The sequence below is a fragment of the Rhineura floridana genome, chromosome 3 (genome assembly GCF_030035675.1).
Source record: "Rhineura floridana isolate rRhiFlo1 chromosome 3, rRhiFlo1.hap2, whole genome shotgun sequence".
Lineage (NCBI taxonomy): Eukaryota > Metazoa > Chordata > Lepidosauria > Squamata > Rhineuridae > Rhineura > Rhineura floridana.
In genome coordinates this window covers 231,150,392-231,173,682 of record NC_084482.1, presented here as the reverse complement: position 1 = coordinate 231,173,682, position 23,291 = coordinate 231,150,392, and the positions used below count along the sequence as shown (strand labels likewise).

General features: G+C 49.0%; 1 protein-coding gene across 2 annotated transcripts in view; it reads left to right on the top strand.

Moving 5' to 3' along the window:
- COL11A2 (collagen type XI alpha 2 chain) overlaps positions 1-23,291 on the top strand; it is a 94,248-nt gene that overhangs the window by 16,783 nt on the left and 54,174 nt on the right. For both annotated transcript variants that reach the window (XM_061621506.1, XM_061621505.1), the window contains exons 6-19: positions 514-660; positions 1,173-1,349; positions 4,053-4,112; positions 7,775-7,816; positions 7,964-8,026; positions 8,928-9,002; positions 10,463-10,549; positions 13,035-13,091; positions 13,759-13,812; positions 14,043-14,096; positions 14,463-14,516; positions 14,816-14,869; positions 15,788-15,841; positions 16,102-16,146. In XM_061621506.1, coding sequence (XP_061477490.1) covers positions 514-660; positions 1,173-1,349; positions 4,053-4,112; positions 7,775-7,816; positions 7,964-8,026; positions 8,928-9,002; positions 10,463-10,549; positions 13,035-13,091; positions 13,759-13,812; positions 14,043-14,096; positions 14,463-14,516; positions 14,816-14,869; positions 15,788-15,841; positions 16,102-16,146 — 1,023 coding nt within the window. The remainder of the gene's footprint in view (positions 1-513; positions 661-1,172; positions 1,350-4,052; positions 4,113-7,774; positions 7,817-7,963; positions 8,027-8,927; positions 9,003-10,462; positions 10,550-13,034; positions 13,092-13,758; positions 13,813-14,042; positions 14,097-14,462; positions 14,517-14,815; positions 14,870-15,787; positions 15,842-16,101; positions 16,147-23,291) is intronic.

The window sequence follows — 23,291 nt, the reverse complement described above, 5'->3', positions numbered from 1 at the left end:
CCTTCCCCTGAATGGACCCTGCTCCCTCCCTCCCAAAAATAACTCCCAAGCCGTCCAGCTTGCAGGGAGAGGGTGTGGGCTGAGATTCTGCTCCCCGAGATCGATTTATCCCCCCGGAGGGAAAATGATCCAGGACGAGGAATCCTCCTCCCTCCCTTCGGGCTGCAAGAGGAGACGTTCGCGTTAACTAACAGTCCCTTCTTTTTTTCCTTGTTTCTCTTTGTCTTTCTCTCTTCCCTTTTTCATTTCACCGGCTGGTCTTTCCTGTTTTGAATTCACCCCTCCCTCTCCTCCCTCCCTGGCCCAATTGTGTGCCCATCCCTCCATGCCTCCCTCCTCCCATTTGGGCACCTCCCAATTTTCTCCCCTGCCCCCAAACAAACCCTCCCTCCACTCATTCCACTCTTGGGCACCCCTGTCCCCGGGTGCAACACTTTTACTCCCCTTCTCCTTGGCCCTTGGCCCCCTCCCTCCACTGCCACTTCCACCCCCCCGAATACCCCCTTTCCCAAGGATGTGGGTCTGCTCCCCACAGAAGAGCCCTGGGGGGCTCACGAATATCTTGACTACACCTTGCCTCCTGAGGCGGATGAGACGTACCGGGAAGAGAGCCCCACGGGGGAGGGGTTGCCTCCTGCCCCCTCTTCGCCACAGGGAGAGGTAAATGCGCCTTGCCCACGCCTCCCACATCCCACCATGATGACCTGGCAAGGAAGGGTGCTTGCTTGTCGCTGGTCCCCGGCTAGTTTTTTTTGAGGGGGGATGACACGATGGGGGGTTTGCAAGAGAGGGGAAAACTGGGCAAAGAGAGCCGTGAGCCAGGACTCCTGGGTTCTCTGGAAGAGGAGGGTGACCTGTCAGGCACGGAGAGCCCCTGCTTTGCATGCAGAAGGTCCCAGGCTCAATCCCAAGAGCGGCATCTCCTGTCCTGCCTGAAACTCTGATGAGCTGCTGCCAGTCAGTGCTGGCGGTACTGAGCCAGATGGACCAAGGGTCCAACGAGCTGTTATAAGGCAGCTTCTTCCCCTGTTCCTGCGACTGGGATCCTGAGCTGATTCTCCGGCAGGCAGGTGGTCGGGGTGGGAGTCCTCCAGGAAGGGGTGTGGGGATGGGTCTCAGCACTGCCCCCTCCTCTAATGCGTTGTCGGGTTCCCACCCTGCATGGGAGCCAGGAGGAGGTGCCCAGCCCACATCCTGCTGTTGCTGCAGAGGAGGAGGAGGCATTCACTGAAGAGGAGATCCCTGGCGTGGGGCTGGAGTATGAGTTCGCCTATAAGAACTATGGCGAGGGGTCGGAGCCGTCGGAGCTGGGCCCCGTGCTCTCAGCTGAGACGCCCCACAGTGAAGGCGTAAGTGGGGTGCTGCCCCCTTCCTAGGGGGGGAGCTCTGATGCTCTTGTGTCGTCTCTTCCTGTCCTGAGGACCCACTTCCTGTTGGTTGTGCTTGTCTGTGATGTCACTTCCTCTTGTCTGTGATCCACTTCCTGTTGGTTGTGCTTGTCTGTGATGTCACTTCCTCTTGTCTGTGATCCACTTCCTGTTGGTTGTGCTTGTCTGTGATGTCACTTCCTCTTGTCTGTGATCCGCTTCCTGTTGGTTGTGCTTGTCTGTGATGTCACTTCCTCTTGCCGTTGGTTGGCTTACTGATTGGCTTCTGCCTTGCTTTCCAATGTCGTATTTCAGCAATATGGTGTGTACTTGTTACCGTTTGCTATTTTCTCCTAATACGTTTGTTGCAGTTGGCTGCTGCAATTGTGACGACCTTTCCTTTGCAGTAACCTTTATTTGTGGTGCACGTTCATCTTTCTGTTTGGTGTCACGTGGCTGTTGACTACGGGTGATGTCGTCTCTCTCTGCTTGATATTGTTACTTGGCTGCTGGCTCTGCATCTCTCCCTGTTTTGAAGCTGGCATTTCCTCCTGTCTTGGCCACCGTTCGCCACTGTGTGGCAGTAGTGCTTCCTTTCCCATGTGGAAGCCTCCCATTTCTTATGACCTCACCTCTGTGCATCGTGACTTCATTTCCTGCTGTTGCCAGATGTTTGATGTTTTGTCATGCTGCCTGTTATGGTCGTCATCACCATTTCCCGCCATATTGTTTTATAGAATTCCTATTTTATTATTATTTTAAATTGTTCATCCATGTGGGCCTCCTTCCAGCGCTTCCTCTGATGTCATATCACTCTCTTTCTCTGCGGAGATGTCATTTCCTGGGATGTCATCCCCTGGCCTTCCTTCTTTGCTAAAGTTTCAACATTCACAATGGTTTGCTTAGAAATGGGCTGCCATCCCTTCGGTGTTGCATGGTAATGGCAGCAGGCAAGCCCATTGGATGCTTCCTCCCTGTTCCATGATGTCATCACCTGCCCTATGATGTCATTGTACTACAGGGCCATTTCTGCAGACAAGTCCCTTTCACTGGTATGATGCTAGCGCTGGCCTCAATTACTGATTTTGGGGGAAGGGCTGAAGCCCCCCAAATGGGACACAGCAATTTTTATTCCACGCTGCCATCTTGAAAGGGCATTTTCCTCACCCCCTCCCCAAACACCCTCTCCCTTTCCCCAAACCTCTCTTGACTTTCTCCTCCTCCATTTACAGTTGTTAGTATCACTTTTCAGGGGGATCCATAGCTTTAAATCCTTGGTGTGGAAGAGGAGGGTTTGTTGGTTAATTTGCTGCCCCCCCGAAAAGACTTGCATTCACCTCCATTGTTAGATGTAAATGAGTGACGTTTGTGCTATTATGGGCAGCATTTTCAGGTCTTCTAAAGATAGGATATAGTTTCGTGTGAAGTTTTATTTAAAATTAGAAGGAATCCTAGATGTTCTGTCCTATCTTTGATTCAGAATTGGAAAAGTATCTGAAATTGGACAGTAGCAAACTGATCAGTTAAGCCCTACTTGGAGTAGACCTATTGAAATGAATGTACCTGTTAGTCATGCCCATTAATTTCAGTGGGTCTACTCTGAGTAGGACTGACCTTCGATTCTACCTGCATACCTGAAAATGTTGCCCACAATAGCTCAGCTTTTACTCTTTCCAGTTTTACTCAGGCCCTACTTAGACCTTACTACAGATTTACTTGCTGCTTCCTCTTAGATGCCTTAAGGTGTTTTTGTTTTGATTTTGGCTGCCACAGACTACTTTGGCAACAAATCCCTTCTTGTTTCTTTCACCCAGTTCTATCCTGACGCTGCTCTGATCGTCCTCTAAGAAAACATGATTAAACTTGTCATGCAACACAACCACCCTAAGTGGATTGACTTGGAAACGTCCCACTGAGTTCAGGGGGCCTTACCTCTGAGTAAGGCTGCAAAGCAGTCCAGCCCCAAGCGGCAACCTGATGCGTATGCTCCCTGGGAGTGTGAGTTCCATTGAACTCAGTGGGGCCTGCACAGGGGTTTTACGGCTTATATTATTCCCACCACAATCTTAGGAACCTTTCAGGTTTGCTCCAAGCATTGTCTGCAGGAATGCTGGTTGAATTGTGAGCGGTGGCGATCCTAAGCCTTCGGATTGACTCCCAACTAAATGCAGTCAGGGCTCAGTTCAGCATTATGTCAAGTCTTCCCCCCTCCCCCCAAAAAATCATAGAGACATTACCCCAATCAAAAAAACACCCTAGAAGGAATTAGTTTGGATGCAAGCCTTTTAGCATGTGGTCAGCAACTTCTACTCGACTCAAGTTTGCATAACCAAATGGTGGTGGTTGTGGAGCTGTGCTTGTGGAGGTGAAGGGATCATGTGGCCACAACAACACCTCACACAAGCACTCCACAATGCACAGCCCTTACCTCGTGGACTGTGCCATTTTGTGGTGCCCAGTTGGCTTCCGCATGACGGAGTGATCACACAAACACAGTCCAGCCTCTCCCTGCCCAGACGGAGCCGGTTGCATGAATCGCACAGACACGCCACCACTGCTGTGATGTGCACGGAGGCCCTCCCTCCCTCCTGCATCCTGAACAAGAGGTGGGGAGGGGAGGGGAAGGCCGTGGCTGCACCATATTGACTGGCCCCCTCTGTGCGGCTACATGTGTGTTATCCACAGGCCGTGCGTGGAGCCAGGGGCTTCAAAGGAGAAAAAGGAGAGCCGGCCGTCTTCGAACCTGTAAGTTTCTGGGGTGTCCGGGGTGCAAGGTGGGATTTGGAGGAAGGGGTTTCATTTAAGGCTGGGCCGTGTGTGTGAGGTGGAGAGAGAGAGAGGATCTGCTATCTGGTGGGCTGCACAAGCTAAACGTTGTAAATAAAGCATCAAACATCAAAAAGGAGCTCAAAGGTCACCCAATGTCTGGAAGTTATATAACTTATTTGGATTTCCATAGCCTGTCATTCTGCAATTTTTTTCTTCCTTGCATAATTCTTGTGTTGTCGTATCAGTATCAGTATGACTGGACATATTTATAAGAGCATAAGAAGAGCCTGCTGGATCAGGCCAGTGGCCCATCTAGTCCAGCATCCTGTTCTCACAGTGGCCAACCAGGTGCCTGGGGGAAGCCCGCAAGCAGGACCCGAGTGCAAGAACACTCTCCCCTCCTGAGGCTTCCGGCAACTGGTTTTCAGAAGCATGCTGCCTCTGACTAGGGTGGCACAGCACAGCCATCACGGCTAGTAGCCATTGATAGCCCTGTCCTCCATGAATTGGTCTAATCTTCTTTTAAAGCCATCCAAGCTGGTGGCCATTACTGCATCTTGTGGGAGCAAATTCCATAGTTTAACTATGCGCTGAGTAAAGAAGTACACACACGGGGGCCATGATGGGCTGGTGCCCAAAGGTCCGCCACAGGCTGGTCCCAGCCCTGACTGTTTCCATGCACTGGTAACCTCCAGGCTGGATTACTGTAATGAGCTCTATGTGGGGCTGCCTTTGCGGTTCGTCCTGAAGCTGCAGCTGGTTCAAAATGCAGTGTCGAGACTGCTCACTGGGGCAGGGTATCGCCAGCATGTGACCCCGCTACTGAAAGAACTGCACTGGCTGCCCATTTGCTACCGGGCCAAGTTCAAGGTTTGCTGCCCTTTGGGCTCCTTCTGGGAAGAGGGGCGGGATATGAATTTAGTAATGATAAGTCTCCACGAGGTCTCCACATTGACATCATTTGCTTTGCAGCCACCATCCCATTGTAGAACTAGGAGAACTCTGGTGCACCCCATCACAATTATTAATGTCCCCTTCCCCCCCCCCATTTAGATACCGCCCCATAGCCAAAGCTTTCTGGGCAGTCTACAACAATTAAAAACATTAAAAAGAAATATACAAATTTAAAACCACATTTTAAAAAGCAATTTAAAAACACATGCTAAAATGCCTGGGAGAAGAGGAAAGTCTTGACCTGGCATTGAAAAGATGACAGTGTTGGTGCCAGGCGCACCTCGTCAGCAACATTATTCCATAATTTGGGGGCCACCACTGAGAAGGCCCTCTCCCTTGTTGCCACCCTCCCAGCTTCTCTTGGAGTAGGCACCCGGAGGAGGGCCTTTGATCTTGAACGTAGTGTACCAGTGGGTTCGTATCAGGAGAGGCATTCCATCAGGTATTGTGGTCCCAAGCCATGTAAGGCTTTATAGGTCAAAACCAGCGCCTTGAATTGAGCTCAGAAACATACACGCAGCCAATGCAAGCGGGCCAGAATTGGCTTTATATGTTCAAACCATCTGGTGCCTGTTACCAATCTGGCCGCTGCATTTTGCACAAGCTGCAGTTTCCGAACCGTCTTCAAAGGCAGCCCCACGTAGAGCGCATTGGAGTAATCTAATTTGAAGGTTACCAGAGCATGGACAACTGAAGCCAGGTTTTCCCTGTCCAGATAGGGACGTAGTTGGGCCACCAACCAAAGTTGGTAGAAGGCACTCCGTGCCACCGAGGCTACCTGAGCCTCAAGTGACAGAGATGGTTCTAGGAGAACCTCCAAGCTACAAACCTGTTCCTTCAGGGGGAGTGCAACCCCATCCAGGACAGGTTGGACATCCACCATCTGGTCAGAAGAACCACCCACTAGCAGCATCTCAGTCTTCTCTGGATTGAGCCTCAGTTTATTAGCCCTCATCCAGTCCATTGTTGCAGCCAGGCACCGGTTCAGCACATTGACAGCCTCACCTGAAGAAGATGAAAAGGAGAAATAGAGCTGCGTGTCATCAGCATACTGATGGCAACGCACTCCAAAGCTCTGGATGATTGCACTCAACAGTTTCATGTAGATGTTGAACAGCATGGGGGGCAGAACTGACCCCTGTGGAACCCCATACTGGAGAGTCCAGGGTGCCGAGCAATGTTCCCCAAGCACCACCTTCTGGAGGCGACCCACCAAGTAGGAGCGGAACCACCGCAATGCTGTACCTCCCACTCCCAACTCAGCCAGTCTCCCCAGAAGGATACCATGGTCGGTGGTATCGAAAGCCACTGAGAGATCAAGGAGAATCAACAGAATCACACTCCCCCTGTCTCTCTCCCGACAAAGGTCATCATACAGGGCAACCAAGGCTCTTTCCGTGCCAAAACCAGGCCTGAAACCCGACTGAAATGGATCCAGATAATCCAGATAAATGGATCAAGAGTGTTTGGAGCTGGCCTGCAACCACTCGTTCAAGGACCTTGCCCAGGAATGGAATATTTGCTACCGGCCTATAGTTATTAAGATTTTCTGGGTCCAGGGAGGGTCTCTTCAGGAGTGGTCTCACTACTGCCTCTTTCAGGCAGCCAGGGACCACCCCCTCTCGCAGAGAGGCATTAATCACCTCCCTGGCCCAGCCGGCTATTCCATCCCTGCTAGCTTTTATTAGCCAAGAAGGGCAAGGATCCAGCACAGAAGTGGTTGCACGAACCTGTCCAAGCACCTTGTCAACGTCCTCGAGCTGAACCAACTGAAACTCATCCAAGAAATCGGGACAAGGCTGTGCTCTGGATACCTCGCTTGATTCACCTGCTATAACTCGGGAGTCTAAGTCCTGGCAGATGCTTAAGATTTTATCCTGGAAGTGCAAGGCACTTTGAGGGTAAAGTTGCTCGTCTCCATAGCAGTCTTGGTGCCCCATCCACATCTACTGTGGTCCCCAATGAGGCGTCCAGTGCAACGTCTGCTGCAACTTCTTGGGAACGGTTTCAGTTGATGCGGCCTGATGACGTAGACAAGGTGCTTGCGATGATACGGCCGGCAACGAGTCCTCTCGACCCTTGGCTTATTAAAGCTTGTGGAGGGGGTTGGAATTGCTTTTTAATGTTTCTAAACTTTCCTTTTTTTTGAAGATGTCTTCAAAGCTTTTTTCAAAAATGTTTTTGAAGTTGTTTTAATGTATTTTAAAGCCTGTTTTATGATGTTTCAAAGTGTTTTTAGTGCTTTGCCGCCCTGGGCTCCTGCTGTGAGGAAGGGTGGGATATAAATCAAATAATAAATAAATAAATAAATAAATAAATAATCAATCCTGCCCCGGCTAGATTGCAGGCCCTCAAGGGGGAAATGAGAGTTGCCAGCTGCTGGCAGGATCCTTTGCTGTTTGGAATTCCCTGGAGAAACAGTGACCGGTGAGCGACCCGAAGATGCTCAGTAAACTGGTGGGACTACAACACCCTTGGATGTCTTGTCTTGGCATATCTTTGGAGTGGTTATCTCAAAATAGCCCATGAAATGAGCAGCTCTTCTCTCTTGGAGGTGTAAACAATGACCTCTTTCACGGGAGCGAGAGGGAAGGGAGAGCGGACATTCCTTTGGCAACGCTGCAGGACGGTGCGCCTGTGGCTGCTCTTTGTGTGTGTCCATCTCTTTCTCTCTTTCTCTGCAGGGGATGTTGGTGGAAGGTCCCCTTGGCCCAGAAGGACCTCCGGTAAGAGCCCGGGAGGGGTTCAAAGCCCGGGGTGGGGGGAGGTTGGGGGGCTGGCAAGGTGTAAATCCCATATCTCCTGCCCCCTCACTTGTTTGTGTGCATGGATCATGCCAGTGGAGATCTGCCACAGTTTCTCCTTCCCTGCAGGGCATCAGTGGGCCGCAAGGCACCTCAGGACCTCCCGGACCTCCTGGTGACTCTGGGGAGCGGGTGAGTGTGTGGAGGACTCTCGTGGGGAGAAGCACGATCTCGTCGCTTGAGAAGAACACGGAATTTGCGGGAGAGGGTGGGAAGGGAAGAGAAGTGGGTCGCAGCATTTCCCTCCAGGTGGAGGGTGAATGGGACAAGGAAGGGCGCCCGTAAAGGGGGATGAGTGCCCTTTGGGGAGAGGTTTCTGTGTGTTACAGACCCTCGCTCTATTGTGCGCGCACGCCTGTGTCTGTATGCCAGCAATTGACAAGGCGCAAGTTGCAGGCGTGTTGGATGCCCACCTGAGGCCAGTGGTTTAAGCCACCCTAACTCCTTTAAAAGAGAGTTCTAAGGCGCCAGCCTATGGGAACCACGCTTTTTGACCTGGACTCCCCCCACCCCCTCCATACGCAGGGGCAGGTTGTGGTAGCTCTGTGGCTGCAGGGGAAAGGGGCCCCTGAGCATTTACAAAGGCGCCATTTCCCCCACATCCTACATTCAGAGAATGAGCTTGGAGCAGCTCCTAGCAGGATTTGAAAAAGTACTTTTGCAACTGGGTGCTGTTGTGGCCAAAAATGTGGAGGAAGTTGGGGTGGTGGTAGGTGAGACTATAATTGAGGGTGTGTGTGTGTTGCATGTAGAAGCAGAAGGTCCCAAACCCTCCAGGCAAATGAACTGGGGAGGAAGAGCTTTCTCTGCCAGAGAGCCAGATAGAGAAGGCCTTCCTGGGCGGGATGGAGCCAGGGCATCTTTTCCATGTCCGGATTCCAAGACCGCAGATGCCACCAGCTCCTCAACCACTGAGTGTCTCTCAGATTTCTGTCAGATACTTTTGCGCATGATTCTACGCTGCTCACCAAGCCTTTTATGCATTTGCTTGCTTCATGCTGCTCTAACTCAGCCGTCTCCTTCTTTTCAACAGGGCCCCCCGGGACGCCCTGGTATGCCTGGGTCGGACGGTGCCCCCGGACCTCCGGGCACTTCCATGATGCTTCCGGTGAGTCAGGAGGAGGGGGAGGCAGGATGAGTGAATGTGACTGGCTAATGCCGGGGTCCTAAGCCAGAGAGGTTCACGCGGAGATCACGGCTGGGCCCACCGCTGAGTCTGCCTCCTGTGCTCCAGTTGCAGACGCCCTAAGGCCATCCCTGGGCCCGAAGGGAGAGCCATGGTCAGAGAGATGGGCACGAGGGTGACATCCTGCCCAGGCAGGAGAGAGAGAGAGAGGCCAGCTAGGGAGAAGGGAGGCTCGTGGCAGCAGGGCTTGTGAAGTTCCAGATCAGCTGAGAGGCCAACGGTGGGGTCAATCCAGGAGGAAGGGTGGGATATAAATCCAGTAAATAAATGAACCCTGTGCAGTGGAGGGGAGGGAGCCTGGGCGCTGGAGCCCAATCCTGTTCTGGCAGGCGTGGGGAATCTTTGTGGCTCCACGGACTAGATCCTTATCAGGATGAGCCTCACTGGCCAAATTTGACTAGTGGGCAGGACTTCAAAGCACTTTACACTTTTCAAGTCAAAAGCGAGGGTGCCTCTGCCGAATTTCTGGCAGAAGAATGTTCCATAGCACAGGACTGGTGACACCAAACGCCCAACATCTGGTTGAGGCCAGCTGGTCTCTGTGACACAGGGGACAACCACAGCCTGATTTGTGTCTTGCATGCGCGTGTTACACCCAGCAGGCTAACTAGACAGGGCTGTCAAAAGGTGAAAATGGCACACCCTGTTGTGACTTGTAATAGCCATCAGCCAGTCAGGGGCAGATGCATGCTGTACATAACTACAAGGTCCAGAGGAGGGTCCGACATAGATATTGAGGCCTCTGGTGGTTTCTTACTATGCAAATTAATTGTCCCACTTAAAGTGTTAATATTTTCTTTCTTCCTCTGCCAATTTACCCACTGATTGGGTAGTCATTGGTGCTTTTAACAGTGGAATCATAGAGTTGTGAGGGACCACAAAGGTCATACAATCCAACCCCTTGCAGATTGCAGAAATCTGTTGCCGCAGTGTCGCTAATTGGTGCTCATCCATCCTCTGCTGAAAAGCATCCAATGTGAAGGATAGTCCTCCACCTTCCAAGGCAGCCTCTTCCACGGTTCCATTCCTGTCCCTGCAATTTCTGCTCGTTGGGAACAACAACATCTTAAAATAAAACAAATATGTTCTGTCAGGAAAATTGACCCAAGGGAGATAGGTGGAGTGGTTATATCTCTTGACAGAGGGGACTAGAGAAGCTTGACTGAAGGGTCTGGAACGAATCCTGGAAGTCTTCTAGAATGGGCCATCCGCCTGCTGTCTCCTCTCATACCAAACAGCACCAGATTTGGGACTGAGGGAAATGGCCTCTTTCCAATGGGGGTGGGAGGAGGTGGATGGTGTGTGGATGTGGCGATGGTAAATTACCCCTATCAGGGGCAGGAAAAGGGTGGTATCTCAAATATTTCTCTTTTCTCCTTCAGTTCCGGTTTGGGAGCAGTGGAGGCGGCAAGGGGCCAGTTGTGGCGGCACAGGAAGCCCAGGCCCAGGCCATCTTGGAGCAAGCCCGTGTGAGTCTGGTTTGGGGTGGGACGATGGTGGGAAGACAGAGAGGAAGAAGCCCCCTTCCTTCCTTACTCTCTTTTTTGCTTCCTCAGTCAAAGTCCAGAAAATGTGGTCTTCCCTTCTGGGTGATGGTGGGTTTGGGGGCCCACCCAGGTTTTAAAGAGAGAGGCTCCCTGCGTTCCTGGAGCGCTTCAAGGTTTGCAGTTCCGCTGCTCTTCCAGGACCCTGAGAGAGGTGGAGCTCTTGGGGCAGTTCTGGATCCCTCACAAGGCCCTCAAATCTTATTTCTAGAAGAGCAAGTTCTGGGCTCCATCTGGGCGGAAGGGCTGGATACAAATTTAATAAATTAATTAATAAATAAAGTTCCCTTCTCTGGAGCGCCACTGGGGTCATGGCTCTTTGTTCAAGCATTTTCCAGCGAATCCTCTCAATCACAGTGTGATTCAGGCACAATTGCACCACAAAATTAATCCGGCCTGAAACTCATTTAGCACCCACAGACTATTATTTTATGATAATCTGTTAGGGACTTGTTATTAGCCACCTCATGAAAGGACAGCTCCTGGCCTAGGGAGATTGCAACATTTATCCAGAAATATTTGGAAGTAGTTTGAATTTGTACTACAAATGTGGTGCTTCCATTTACATTAAAAAAACAACCCTCCACAAGATTATTTTTGCAGTTACAGAGCACCAAGTCAGTTGTGTGTGATGCCTTTCCAGAATTCCACTGAGAAGGGAAATTCATAAGAAAGAAAGGCCAGCCTCCTGTCTGAAACAAAATCCCCAGGGCAACTGAACGTCACTCCTGCGAAGCCCTCCAGAAATGGCTTCTGTCTCTCACTGGGTCTAGAGCCACGGCGATATCCTAAGAAGGCTTGCCCCAGATTGCTCTGTACACACATGCCAATTAATTATCAACTCATTGCTGTCCCCTGGAACTCCCTTAATAGGCAGCTTGAGATGGGTGACCACATTGAACCCTTTTCTAAATCCTGGAAACGGATACGATGATACTTTTCTAGAAAAAACAATGTTTTTATTTTATTTCTAGGCCCACACCTGCATTATACATTTAAATAACTTTTATACCACTTGAAACATTCATGGCTTCCCTCTAATAGTCCTGGGAACGGTAGTTCATTAAAGGTGCTGAGAGTTGTTAGGAGACCCCCCATTCCCCCCATGGAGCTATAATTCCTACAGTGGTTTAACAATCCATCCCTCTTCCCAGGGAACTCTAGGAATGGTAATTCTGGGAGGGGAAGAGGGGTCTCCTAACATCTCTTAGCACCCACAACAAACTAAAGTTCCCAGGATTCTTTGGGGGAAGCCGTGACTGTTCAAAGTGGCATGATACTGTTTTAAAGGTACAGTATTGATGGGACCTAGGGCTTTGAAGTAGAAAGCCAATGTGCCCCTAACTCTGGATCATGGGGGCCTTGCCTAGAGCCCCACCCTCAAAAGTCCCCTGCCCTCTTTAAATCCACATTGAAACTCTTGTGTGCTGGGTCTGTTTCCTCAGCTGGATGCTGTCAATTATCTCCATCGTAATCGCTGTCACCAGTGGTCGCTGGGGGAGGCTGCATGCAGTTCAGGGGGTGGCCCCCAGGCTATGAGCTGTGGGGGGCTCACAGGAGAAGGAGGAAAAGGCTGAAGAAGAGGCTGAGGGGAGAAGAGACAGGGCAGGATGTGGGGTGGACGAAAGGCCCTTGCAGAGAATTAGAGGAGGGCCATTGAGAATGTTCCAAGTGAGGAGGAGGGGGAGGAAGAGGAGAGGAAGGACAGCTGATGCGTCTCTGGGGGGGAGAAGTGCACAAGTGGGGTCTTGGGAGGCAGTTCATGGGGGGTTTGAAGGGAGCTCTCAAGAGTGGGAGATAAAAAGGAATTACTGAGTTCAAAGGGGTTCCCTGGAGGCCATCTAGTCGAAGCCATGGCTTAATGCAGGACTCTTGCGACCACAGTATCCCTTCAGTCTCTGGGGTGAAGGAGAGCCCCCACCTGAGGCAGGATTGTCCCACTGACAAACACCTCTTGGCCCTAGGAAGCTCCCCCAATGTTGGTTCGAAATCCGCTTCCTTGCCGTTTTCCACCCGTTCCTTTCCTGTCCTGCCCCCCATTCCAGAGCAGCAGAAAGAGCCTTTTGGATATTCAGGCTGTGGTGGATCCAAGGGGTTAAGAGGCAAAGTGATTTCTTGTGCCCATTTAATCAGATGGATCCCTATGGAGAAGACTTCCCCAGAGAAGGCCACAGGGCTGCCCTCCTGCCCTCTTCCTGGTGCCTTTTTGGGGGAAGCATAGAATCCTAGAATAGGAGAGTTGGAAGGGGCCTCTTAAGGCCATCATGTCCAACCCCCTGCTCGATGCAGGAATCCAACTTAAAACCTTCCTGACAGGTGGCTGTCCAGCTGCCTCCTGGAGGTCTCCAGGGTTGGCAGGGTCTCCACTTTCTTTTGAGAATGCGTTAACCCCCTCCCCATTTCTTTGCAGTTGGCTTTGCGTGGCCCCCCAGGACCGATGGGCTACACGGGGCGTCCTGGGCCCTTGGTGAGTGTTTTGTCTTTGGGGAGCTCTCCAAGGGTGGGAGAGGGTTGGGGCGCTTGTGCCTGTTTTCTGGGGTTCAGAGCAGGAGGACATAGTTCTTCAGTGTGCTGGAAGATTTCACACGTGTGCTTGTGTCTATTTGTGTGGACGTTTGCACACACATTCCTCTTTGCTCTGCTCTGTTAATGAATTCACAAGTGCTTCCAGATGGTAACAAAACAAGTCTTGGCTTCTTAAAAACCAACTTAATGCCTGCCCTGCTCAGAGGCCATTGCAGAGAATGCTGCCCTTCAGAAGGAAGGCAGGAAGCCCCCCCCCCAGACATGCCCCTTGCTGGGTTTTTTTTTAATTAAATTGTGACACGGAGGGTGCTTCCAGAACGTGATTAGTTTTGAGTGGGATTCAATCGTGTACCAACAAATTCAGGTTGTGCAATTATGGCTGATCGGGTTCCAACAAGGAGAGCGACGGGGGAAATGCTCTGGACAGTGTGGGGTGTAACACTTGCTTTGATGCAATGCCACCAAACCACAAATCAGGATGAATGGCCAATTAAACATGCTGTCTGGAAGTGCCCCTCACGGGCCTTTGCCCTCCTCCACGCCGGGTGAAGACTGACAACGCCTCAGAGCCAAGATTACGTTTATTATGTTTTATTTTTCTCTTCCAGGGCCAACCCGGCAGTGCTGGCATGAAGGGGGAGCCTGGAGACTTTGGTCCTCAGGTAATGTGACCTTTGGCCTGAGCTGGGAGGCCACAGCCACCCACCGCCCCTCTCTCTTGAAGCTGAGCACTGGCTTAGAAACTTTTCTTGCAGCCGTCACGCATCCTTGTTCTGCTAATGCCTTCCTCTCTCCTGTCTCCTCTCCTTTCCCTTTCCATGGCAAATGTTGGGGGGGATCAGGGCCCTTACACATTGGGCACCCTAATGAGTCTCTCTCTCTCTCCATGCAGGGTCCGCGGGGGCCACAGGGGCTGACCGGCCCCCCCGGGAAGGCAGGCCGCCGAGTGAGTGTCTTCTTTGCTTCTTTCTCTTTTTGACCCACCTTTTTGTTCAAATGATTCCCTTGCGAAACGCAAGAGGCTCCATCAACATTGGCATCCCGCTGGCTCTTGAAAACATGCCTCTTTAGACGAGCACATTCCCCTGAAGCATTCTCCTGACCTGAAGCCTCCTGGTTTCATTGTAGCTCTGTTACGCTGTTTTAATGGGCTTGTGTATTATACATTTTAAGTAGGGGTGTTTTAATGTTTTGATGCAATTGTTTTCATCACACAGCTAAAATAAAAATTTGTTGAAAGTACGGTAGGAGGGTAAACAGGCCTGGGGTGAAGGGGGTGGGCTTAATCTCACCCTGTCTGTCTCTCCCACAGGGTCGTGCTGGTGCGGACGGGGCACGAGGAATGCCTGGGGAAACAGGAGTCAAGGTAAGGCAGTACCTCTGGGCAAAAGGCCCTTTTTAGTTGGATAACTGACCGCTTATATGTAAACAAATCTCTAAGTGGCTTACCATGTTGGCCGCAGGCTCCTTTGAAGGCTTCGCTTCTGGGAAATACTTGGCTAGGTCTTTGGCTAGCCCCTAGATAGGGGTAGCCATGGGCATGGAGTTTCATCAGGACTAGCACCTTGCGTGACTGCCTTGGGATATGCCATCATGTCCTTGTTGTGGGGCACCATGCCAGCAACCTGCTTCCAGAGCTCAGAGGTTCTCCTTGTCTCTCTGCAGGGTGACCGCGGGTTTGATGGGCTCCCTGGCCTTCCAGGCGACAAAGGACACAGGGTAAGCAAATTGGGCGGAGGGAGGACTAGCAGTGGGGCACAGAGAGGCTCCCACACCTCCAAAGCATCACAACTGTTGGAATATGCTGCGTGCATCTGTTGTGGCATTGCCCAAGGAATCCTGGGAGTCATTTACAGTTCACCAGTTCTTATCCTTCCGGCTTTCTCAGTGGCTCCTAGCCACCTTGGCTATATTCCACCTGCCCACTGTCGGAGGCAGTAAATGCCTCTGAATGCCAAGTGCTGGAATCGCAGGTGGGGAGAGAGTGTTGCTGTTGCAGCCGGGTCCTGCTTGTGAGCGAGTTTCCCATTGGGGCATCTGGCTGGCCACTGTGGGGCAGGCTGGTTCCTGGTGTCTGGGGGCCCTTGGGCACAGGGTATCAGTGGGCCCCCTCCCTTTGCTTCTCAAGCCATACCCTTCCCTCTTGACCCCGCCCATTTAAACGGAAACAAATTGCTATCTTGTCAAAGAACACAAACTCTCTCTCTCTCTCTCTCTCTCTCACACACACACACACACACACACACCCCTCCCTTTCTCTGTCTGTCTCTCACATATATGGTCCGTATACTTACTTATTGAATTTATATCCTGCCTTTCCTCCTAGAAGGAGCCCATCTCCTTTTCTCTCTCTGTCTCACACCCACCCACTTGCACGTACAACAGATGCGCCCCTCTCTCTCTCTCTCTGACAAAGTGGATCTCTTGCACATGCACTCCCCCCCCATGCTGAGGGACATCTCTCCCCCCCTTTAGAGGGTGAGCAAGGGCCTTTCTCCAGCAGCCTTTCAGAACCTCTGCAGCAGGTGGGCGTTTGAACTGGGCTGGCTTTTGCTGTGCAGAGGTGGTTGGGTCTGCCTTGTGTTTCCCTGCTAGGCTGGCCTGATCAGGGTGTTTCTGTCTTCCCTTCCGTCCCAGGGTGACACTGGCTCTCAGGGCGTCCCTGGTCCGCCCGGTGAAGATGGCGAGAGGGTAAGCACTCACGACTGGTGGAAAGAGGGGGGGACTTTGGGGTGTGATATGGTGGAGGCGCATCTAGAGTATTTCATTGGTCTTAAGGACTAGCAACTTGCTTTTTCAAAAAAAGTTGAGATTCTGCCTGCTGAGCAAAGAAATAAAAAAGAGTGCTTTTTGTGTGTGTGAAAAGTGGAGGAAACATCTGCTGAGATGAATCATTCCTCTCCATTCCCTGAGCTTCTGTGTGACGCCATTTCCCCTTCCTCTGCCTGCAGGGAGACGACGGTGAAGTTGGTACACGCGGTCTTCCTGGAGAAACAGTACGTACCCCACCCACGGGTGCTTCTGCAAGGGATTCTGGGAAAATATGGCACCTCTTGCAGTCTGGCAGAGTTTGGGGGCTGGGCGTGGATCCGCCAACATCTGAAAATCCCAAAGACGTGGGGCCAACAGACAAGACAACCAACAGACAAGGGGGAGGTAAAGCTGTGTGTGCCTTCCAAGGGCAGGCATGGTGGATTACTCCTTCTCAGAAAAAGAATTCTTCTGCACAGAGGAACAAAGCATGTGCAGTAGAAAAAGTGAACTTGGATCCTTCCCTCCAACCAGGTGACCCCCCCCAGCCTCCTTTCTTGAGTGGTAGGGTCCTAATGCAGGTCTATCGCCTCATTGGTTGCATGTGAGAATGAGACCTTTTAGGGTCCTCCCTCTTGCTTTGAAGTCCCCGCCCCCTTCTCAGCAGTACTCTGGTATATGATTAATATAAAGCCCTGATGACGTGTGCAAGTTGCTTGCGACAATGCAAGGGTTGTGCTCTGAACCCTTGCCATTCTTGGCTTGCCAAGGGGGTATGACCAAGTGGGTGGTGATCTGATTACTCCTGGAAAAAGCCCATCCTGGATGCATTGGTTTGTGACAACTACTGCCTGGTCGCAAATACCTACTTTTGGGGGAAGGTGATCGAGAGGGTTGTGGTGCAGAACTTGCAAGCACTCTTGGATGAAAAAGATTGTCTTGACCCATTCCAGTCTGGGTTCAGGCCTGGTTATGGGACTGAATCAGCCTTGGTTGCCCTCATGGATGATGACCTTAATCTGGAGAAGGACAGGGGGAGTGCGACCCTGTTACTCTTACATGATCTCTCAGTGATTTGAGGTGATGTGTCAGCAGTACGCTGATGATACCCAGCTCTATTTCTCTGTAACATCTGAATCGGGACAGGCCGTGCAAGCCCTGGACCACTGCCTGGACTCCGTGGTGGGCTGGATGAGGGCCAATAAACTGGGTCTGAATCCTAGCAAGACGGAGGTGCTGTGGGTTGGTGGTTCCTGAGTTCAGATAATTGGTCAGTTGCCTGCTTTGGGTGGGGTTGTACTCCCTCTGAAAGAGCAGGTCCATAGTCTGGGGATGCTCCTAGATCCATAAGAACATAAGAACATAAGAAGAACCTGCTGGATCAGGCCAGAGGCCCATCTAGTCCAGCATCCTGTTCTCACAGTGGCCAACCAGGGGCCTGGGGGAAGCCCGCAAGCAGGACCCCAGTGCAAGAACACTCTCCCCTCCTGAGGCTCCCGGCAACTGGTCTTCAGAAGCATGCTGCCTCTGATTAGGGTGGCAGAGCACAGCCATCATGGCTAGTAGCCATTGATAGCCCTGTCCTCCATGAATTTGTCTAATCTTCTTTTATTTTATTTTATTTATTTATTTAATTAAGCTTATATACTGCCCGACTAGCAACAGCTCTCTGGGCGGTGAACATTAAAAATAAAAATTTTAAAGCCGTCCAAGCTGGTGGCCATTACTGCATCTTGTGGGAGCAAATTCCATAGTTTAACTATGCGCTGAGTAAAGAAGTACTTCCTTTTGTGTGTCCTGAATCTTCCAACATTCAGCTTCTTTGAATGTCCATGAGTTCTAGTATTATGACAGAGGGAGAAGAACTTTTCTGTATCCACTTTCTCAATGCCATGCATAATTTTATACACTTCTATCATGTCTCCTCTGACCCGCCTTTTCTCTAAACTAAAAAGCCCCAAATGCTGCAACCTTTCCTCGTAAGGGAGTCGCTCCATCCCCTTGATCATTCTGGTTGCCCTCCTCTGAACCTTTTCCAACTCTATAATATCCTTTTTGAGATGAGGCGACCAGAACTGTACACAGTATTCCAAATGCGGCCACACCATAGATTTATACAACGGCATTATGATATCGGCTGTTTTATTTTCAGTACCTTTCCTAATTATCCCTGGCATGGAATTTGCCTTTTTCACAGCTGCCGCACACTGGGTCGACATTTTCATTGTGCTGTCCACTACAACCCCGAGGTCTCTCTCCTGGTCGGTCACCGCCAGTTCAGACCCCATGAGCGTATATGTGAAATTCAGATTTTTTGCTCCAATATGCATAATTTTACACTTGTTTATATTGAATTGCATTTGCCATTTTTCCGCCCATTCACTCAGTTTGGAGAGATCTTTTTGGAGCTCTTCACAATCCCTTTTTGTTTTAACAACCCTGAACAATTTAGTGTCGTCAGCAAACTTGGCCACTTCACTGCTCACTCCTAATTCTAGGTCATTAATGAACAAGTTGAAAAGTACAGGTCCCAATACCGATCCTTGAGGGACTCCACTTTCTACAGCCCTCCATTGGGAGAACTGTCCGTTTATTCCTACTCTCTGCTTTCTGCTTCTTAACCAATTCCTTATCCACAAGAGGACCTCTCCTCTTATTCCATGACTGCTAAGCTTCCTCAGAAGCCTTTGGTGAGGTACCTTGTCAAACGCTTTTTCAAACTCTAAGTACACTATGTCCACTGGATCACCTCTATCTATATGCTTGTTGACACTCTCAAAGAATTCTAATAGGTTACTGAGACAGGACTTTCCCTTGCAGAAGCCATGCTGGCTGTGCTTCAGCAAGGCTTGTTCTTCTATGTGCTTAGTTAATCTAGCTTTAATCATACTTTCTACTAGTTTTCCAGGGACAGAAGTTAAGCTAACTGGCCTGTAATTTCCGGGATCCCCTCTGGATCCCTTTTTGAAGATTGGCGTTACATTTGCCACTTTCCAGTCCTCAGGCACGGAGGAGGACCCGAGGGACAAGTCACATATTTTAGTTAGCAGATCAGCAATTTCACCTTTGAGTTCTTTGAGAACTCTCGGGTGGATGCCATCCGGGCCCGGTGATTTGTCAGTTTTTATATTGTCCATTAAGCCTAGAACTTCCTCTCTCGTTACCACTATTTGTCTCAGTTCCTCAGAATCTCTTCCTGCAAATGTTAGTTCAGGTTCAGGGATCTGCCCTATATCTTCCACTGTGAAGACAGATGCAAAGAATTCATTTAGCTTCTCTGCAATCTCCTTATCGTTCTTTAGTACACCTTTGACTCCCTTATCATCCAAGGGTCCAATCGCCTCCCTAGATGGTCTCCTGCTTTGAATGTATTTATAGAATTTTTTGTTGTTGGTTTTTATGTTCTTAGCAATGTGCTCCTCAAATTCTTTTTTAGCATCCCTTATTGTCTTCTTGCATTTCTTTTGCCAGAGTTTGTGTTCTTTTTTATTTTCTTCATTCGCACAAGACTTCCATTTTTTGAAGGAAGACTTTTTGCCTCTAAGAGCTTCCTTGACTTTGCTCGTTAACCATGCTGGCATCTTCTTGGCCCTGGCGGTACCTTTTCTGATCTGCGGTATGCACTCCAGTTGAGCTTCTAATATAGTGTTTTTAAACAACTTCCAAGCATTTTCAAGTGATATGACCCTCTGGACTTTGTTTTTCAGCTTTCTTTTTACCAATCCCCTCATTTTTGTGAAGTTTCCTCTTTTGAAGTCAAATGTGACCGTGTTGGATTTTCTTGGCAATTGGCCAGTTACATGTATGTTTAATTTAATAGCATTGTGGTCACTGCTCCCAATCGGTTCAACAACACTTACATCTCGCACCAGGTCCCGGTCCCCACTGAGGATTAAGTCCAGGGTTGCCGTCCCTCTGGTCGGTTCCATGACCAACTGGTCTAGGGAATAGTCATTTAGAATATTATCTTTGTTGCTAGAGGCCCAGGTGACCTCAGTGGCTAAGAGTGCCTTTTACCAGCTTTGGCTGGTAAGACAGCTGTGGCCGTTTCTGGACTGGGATAGCCTGACCATTGTTGTCCACGCACTGGTAACCTCCAGGCTGGATTACTATAATGCGCTCTATGTGGGGCTGCCCTTGAGGTTGATCCAGAGGCTGCAGCTGGTGCAAAATGTGGTGGTGCAACTGCTCACTGGGGCAGGGTATTGTCAACATGTCACCCGGCTGCTGAAATAATTGCACTGGCTACCTATTAGCTACCAGGCCAAGTTCAAGGTCCTGGTTTTGGTGTACAAAGCCCAATTCAGCTTGGGACCAGGATACCTGAATGACCATCTTACTCCTTTTGTTGTTGTTGTTGTTATGTGCCTCCAAGTTGACTACGACTTACGGCAACCCTATGAGTCAGTGACCTCCAACAGCATCTGTCATGAACCACCCTGATCAGATCTTGTAAGTTCAGGTCTGTGGCTTCCTTGATGGAATCAATCTATCTCTTGTTTGGCATTCCTCTTTTTCTACTCCCTTCTGTTTTTCCCAGCATTATTATATTTTCTAGTGAATCATGTCTTCTCATTATGTGTCCAAAGTATTATAATCTCAGCTTCATCATTTTAGCTTCTAGTGACAGTTCTGGTCTAATTTGTTCTAACACCCAATTATTTGTCTTTTTTGCAGTCCATGGTATCCGTAAAGCTCTTCTCCAGCACCACATTTCAAACGAGTTGATTTTTCTCTTACCAGCTTTTTTCACTGTCCAACTTTCACATCCATACATAGAGATTGGGAATACCATGGTCTGAATGATCCTGACTTTGGTGTTCAGTGATACATCTTTGCATTTGAGGACCTTTTCTAGTTCTCTTATAGCTGCCCTCCCCAGTACTAGCCTTCTTCTGATTTCTTGACTATTGTCTCCATTTTGGTTAATGACTGTGCCAAGATATTGATAATCCTTGACAAGTTCAATGTCCTCATTGTCAACTGTGAGGTTGCATAAATCTTCTGTTGTCATTACTTTAGTCTTTTTGACGTTCAGCTGTAGTCCTGCTTTTGTGCTTTCCTCTTTCACTTTCATCAGCCATCGTTTCAAATCATTACTGGTTTCTGCTAATAGTATGGTATCGTCTGCATGTCTTAATTTTTTGATATTTCTCCTTCCAATTTTCACACCTCCTTCATCTTGGTCCAATCCTGCTTTCCGTATGATATGTTCTGCGTATAGATTAAACAAATAGGGTGATAAAATACACCCCTGTCTCACACCCTTTCCGATGGCGAACCAATTGGTTTCTCCATATTCTGACCCTACAGTAGCCTCTTGTGCAGAGTATAGGTTGTGCATCAGAAAATCAGATGCTGTGGCACCCCCATTGCTTTTAAAGCATTCCATAGTTTTTCATAATCTACAGAGTCAAAGGCTTTGCTATAATCTATGAAGCACAGTGTGATTTCCTTCTGAAATTCCTTGGTCCGTTCCATTATCCAAAGTATGTTTGCGATATGATCTCTGGTGCCTCTTCCCTTTCGAAATCCAGCTTGGACATCTGGCATTTCTCGCTCCATATATGGCAAGAGCCTTTGTTGTAGAATCTTGAGCATTACTTTACTTGCATGGGATATTAAGGCAATCGTTCGATAATTACTGGATTCCCTGGGATCCCCTTTCTTTGGAATTGGGATGTATATGGAAATCTTCCAGTCTGTGGGCCATTGTTTAGTTTTCCATATTTCTTGACAGATTTTACTCAAATTTGGACAGATTCAGTCTCAGTAGCTTGTAGCAACTCTACTGGTATGCCGTCCATTCCTGGTGATTTGTTTCTTCCAAGTATTTTAAGAGCAGCTTTCACCTCACATTCTGAAATTTCTGGTTCTTCATCATATGGTTCCTCCGTGAATGAATCTGTCATCCTGTCATCTTTTTTATAGAGGTCTTCAGTGTATTGCTTCCATCTTCCTTTTATTTCATCTCAGTCAGTCAGTGTGTTCCACTGTTGATTATTCAACATCCCTACTTGTGGTTTAAATTTCCCTTTTGTTTCTCTAATCTTTTGGAATAGGGCTCTTGTTCTTCCCTTTTTGTTGTCCTCTTCTATTTCTATCTCCTTTTGCTTTTGCTTTCCTTCTCTCTTTAACCATTTGAAGAGTTTCTTCAGTCATCCATTGGGGTCTTCCTCTCTTTTTAGCTAGAGGTATAGTCTTTTTGCATTCTTTTCTGATAACGTCTCTGACTTCATTCCATAGTTCTTCTGGTTCTCTGTCAACTAAGTTTAAAGCCTCAAACTGGTTCCTGATTTGATCTTTATATGATTCTGGGATGTTATTTAAATTGTATTTTGGCATTATGAGTGCTTTGTTGGTCTTCTTTAGCTTTACTCTGATTTTCGATACGACCAGTTCATGACCTGTACCGCAATCTGCTCCTGGTCTTGTTTTTGCAGAAAGTATGGAACTTCTCCATCTTCTGCTACCAATTATATAATCCATTTGATTCCTATATTGGCCATTTGGTGATGTCCACGTGTACAGTCGTCTTTTCAGTAGTTCAAAAAATGTGTTTGCAAGGAACAAATCATTGGCTTCCCAGAATTCAATAAGTCTTTCTCCTGCTTCATTTCTGTCTCCTAAGCCCCATTTCCCCACAATTCCCAGTTCTTCTCTGTTCCGTACTTTTGCATCCCATTCCCCCTTGATTATCAACATATCTTGTTTTGGTGAGTGATCAATTTCTTCCTGTACTTCTGCGTAAAATCTCTCCAATTCTTCTTCTTCTGCATTTGACGATGGAGCGTAGATTTGGATGATGGTTACGTTAACAGGTTTCCCATTTAATCTCACTGATATCACTCACTCAGACCTTGCGTTGTAGCTCTTAATTGCTTTTGCTACAACACTTCTCACTATTAAAGCACCCCGTTTCTTCTTAATTTCTCATTTCCTGCATAAAATATTTTGTAGTTGCCTGATTGGAAATGTCCCATTCCCATTCATTTTAGTTCGCTCACACCAAGTATTGTAATGTTGATGTGTTCCATTTCTTGCTTGACAATTTCTAACTTTCCCTGGTTCATGCTTCTCATGTTCCATGTTCCTATTGTGTGCGTCGTACAACTCCAGACTCTCCTTTCGCATCTGTGCGCATCAGCCTCTGGGCTTCCTTTCAGCTTTGACCCAGTTGCGTCATTAATCACAGCGCTACTTGTGCTTGTCCATTATTCTTCCCCAGTAGCTCACTGAGTGTCTTCTGACGTGGGGGTCTCATCTTCCAGCACTATCTCGTGTTGCATTTTGGATACTCTGTTCTTAGGGTTTTCATGGTAAGAGATATTCAGAGGCGGTTTACCGTTGCCTTCCTCTGAGTTTGGATGCATCTTAGTGTGGTGTCTCA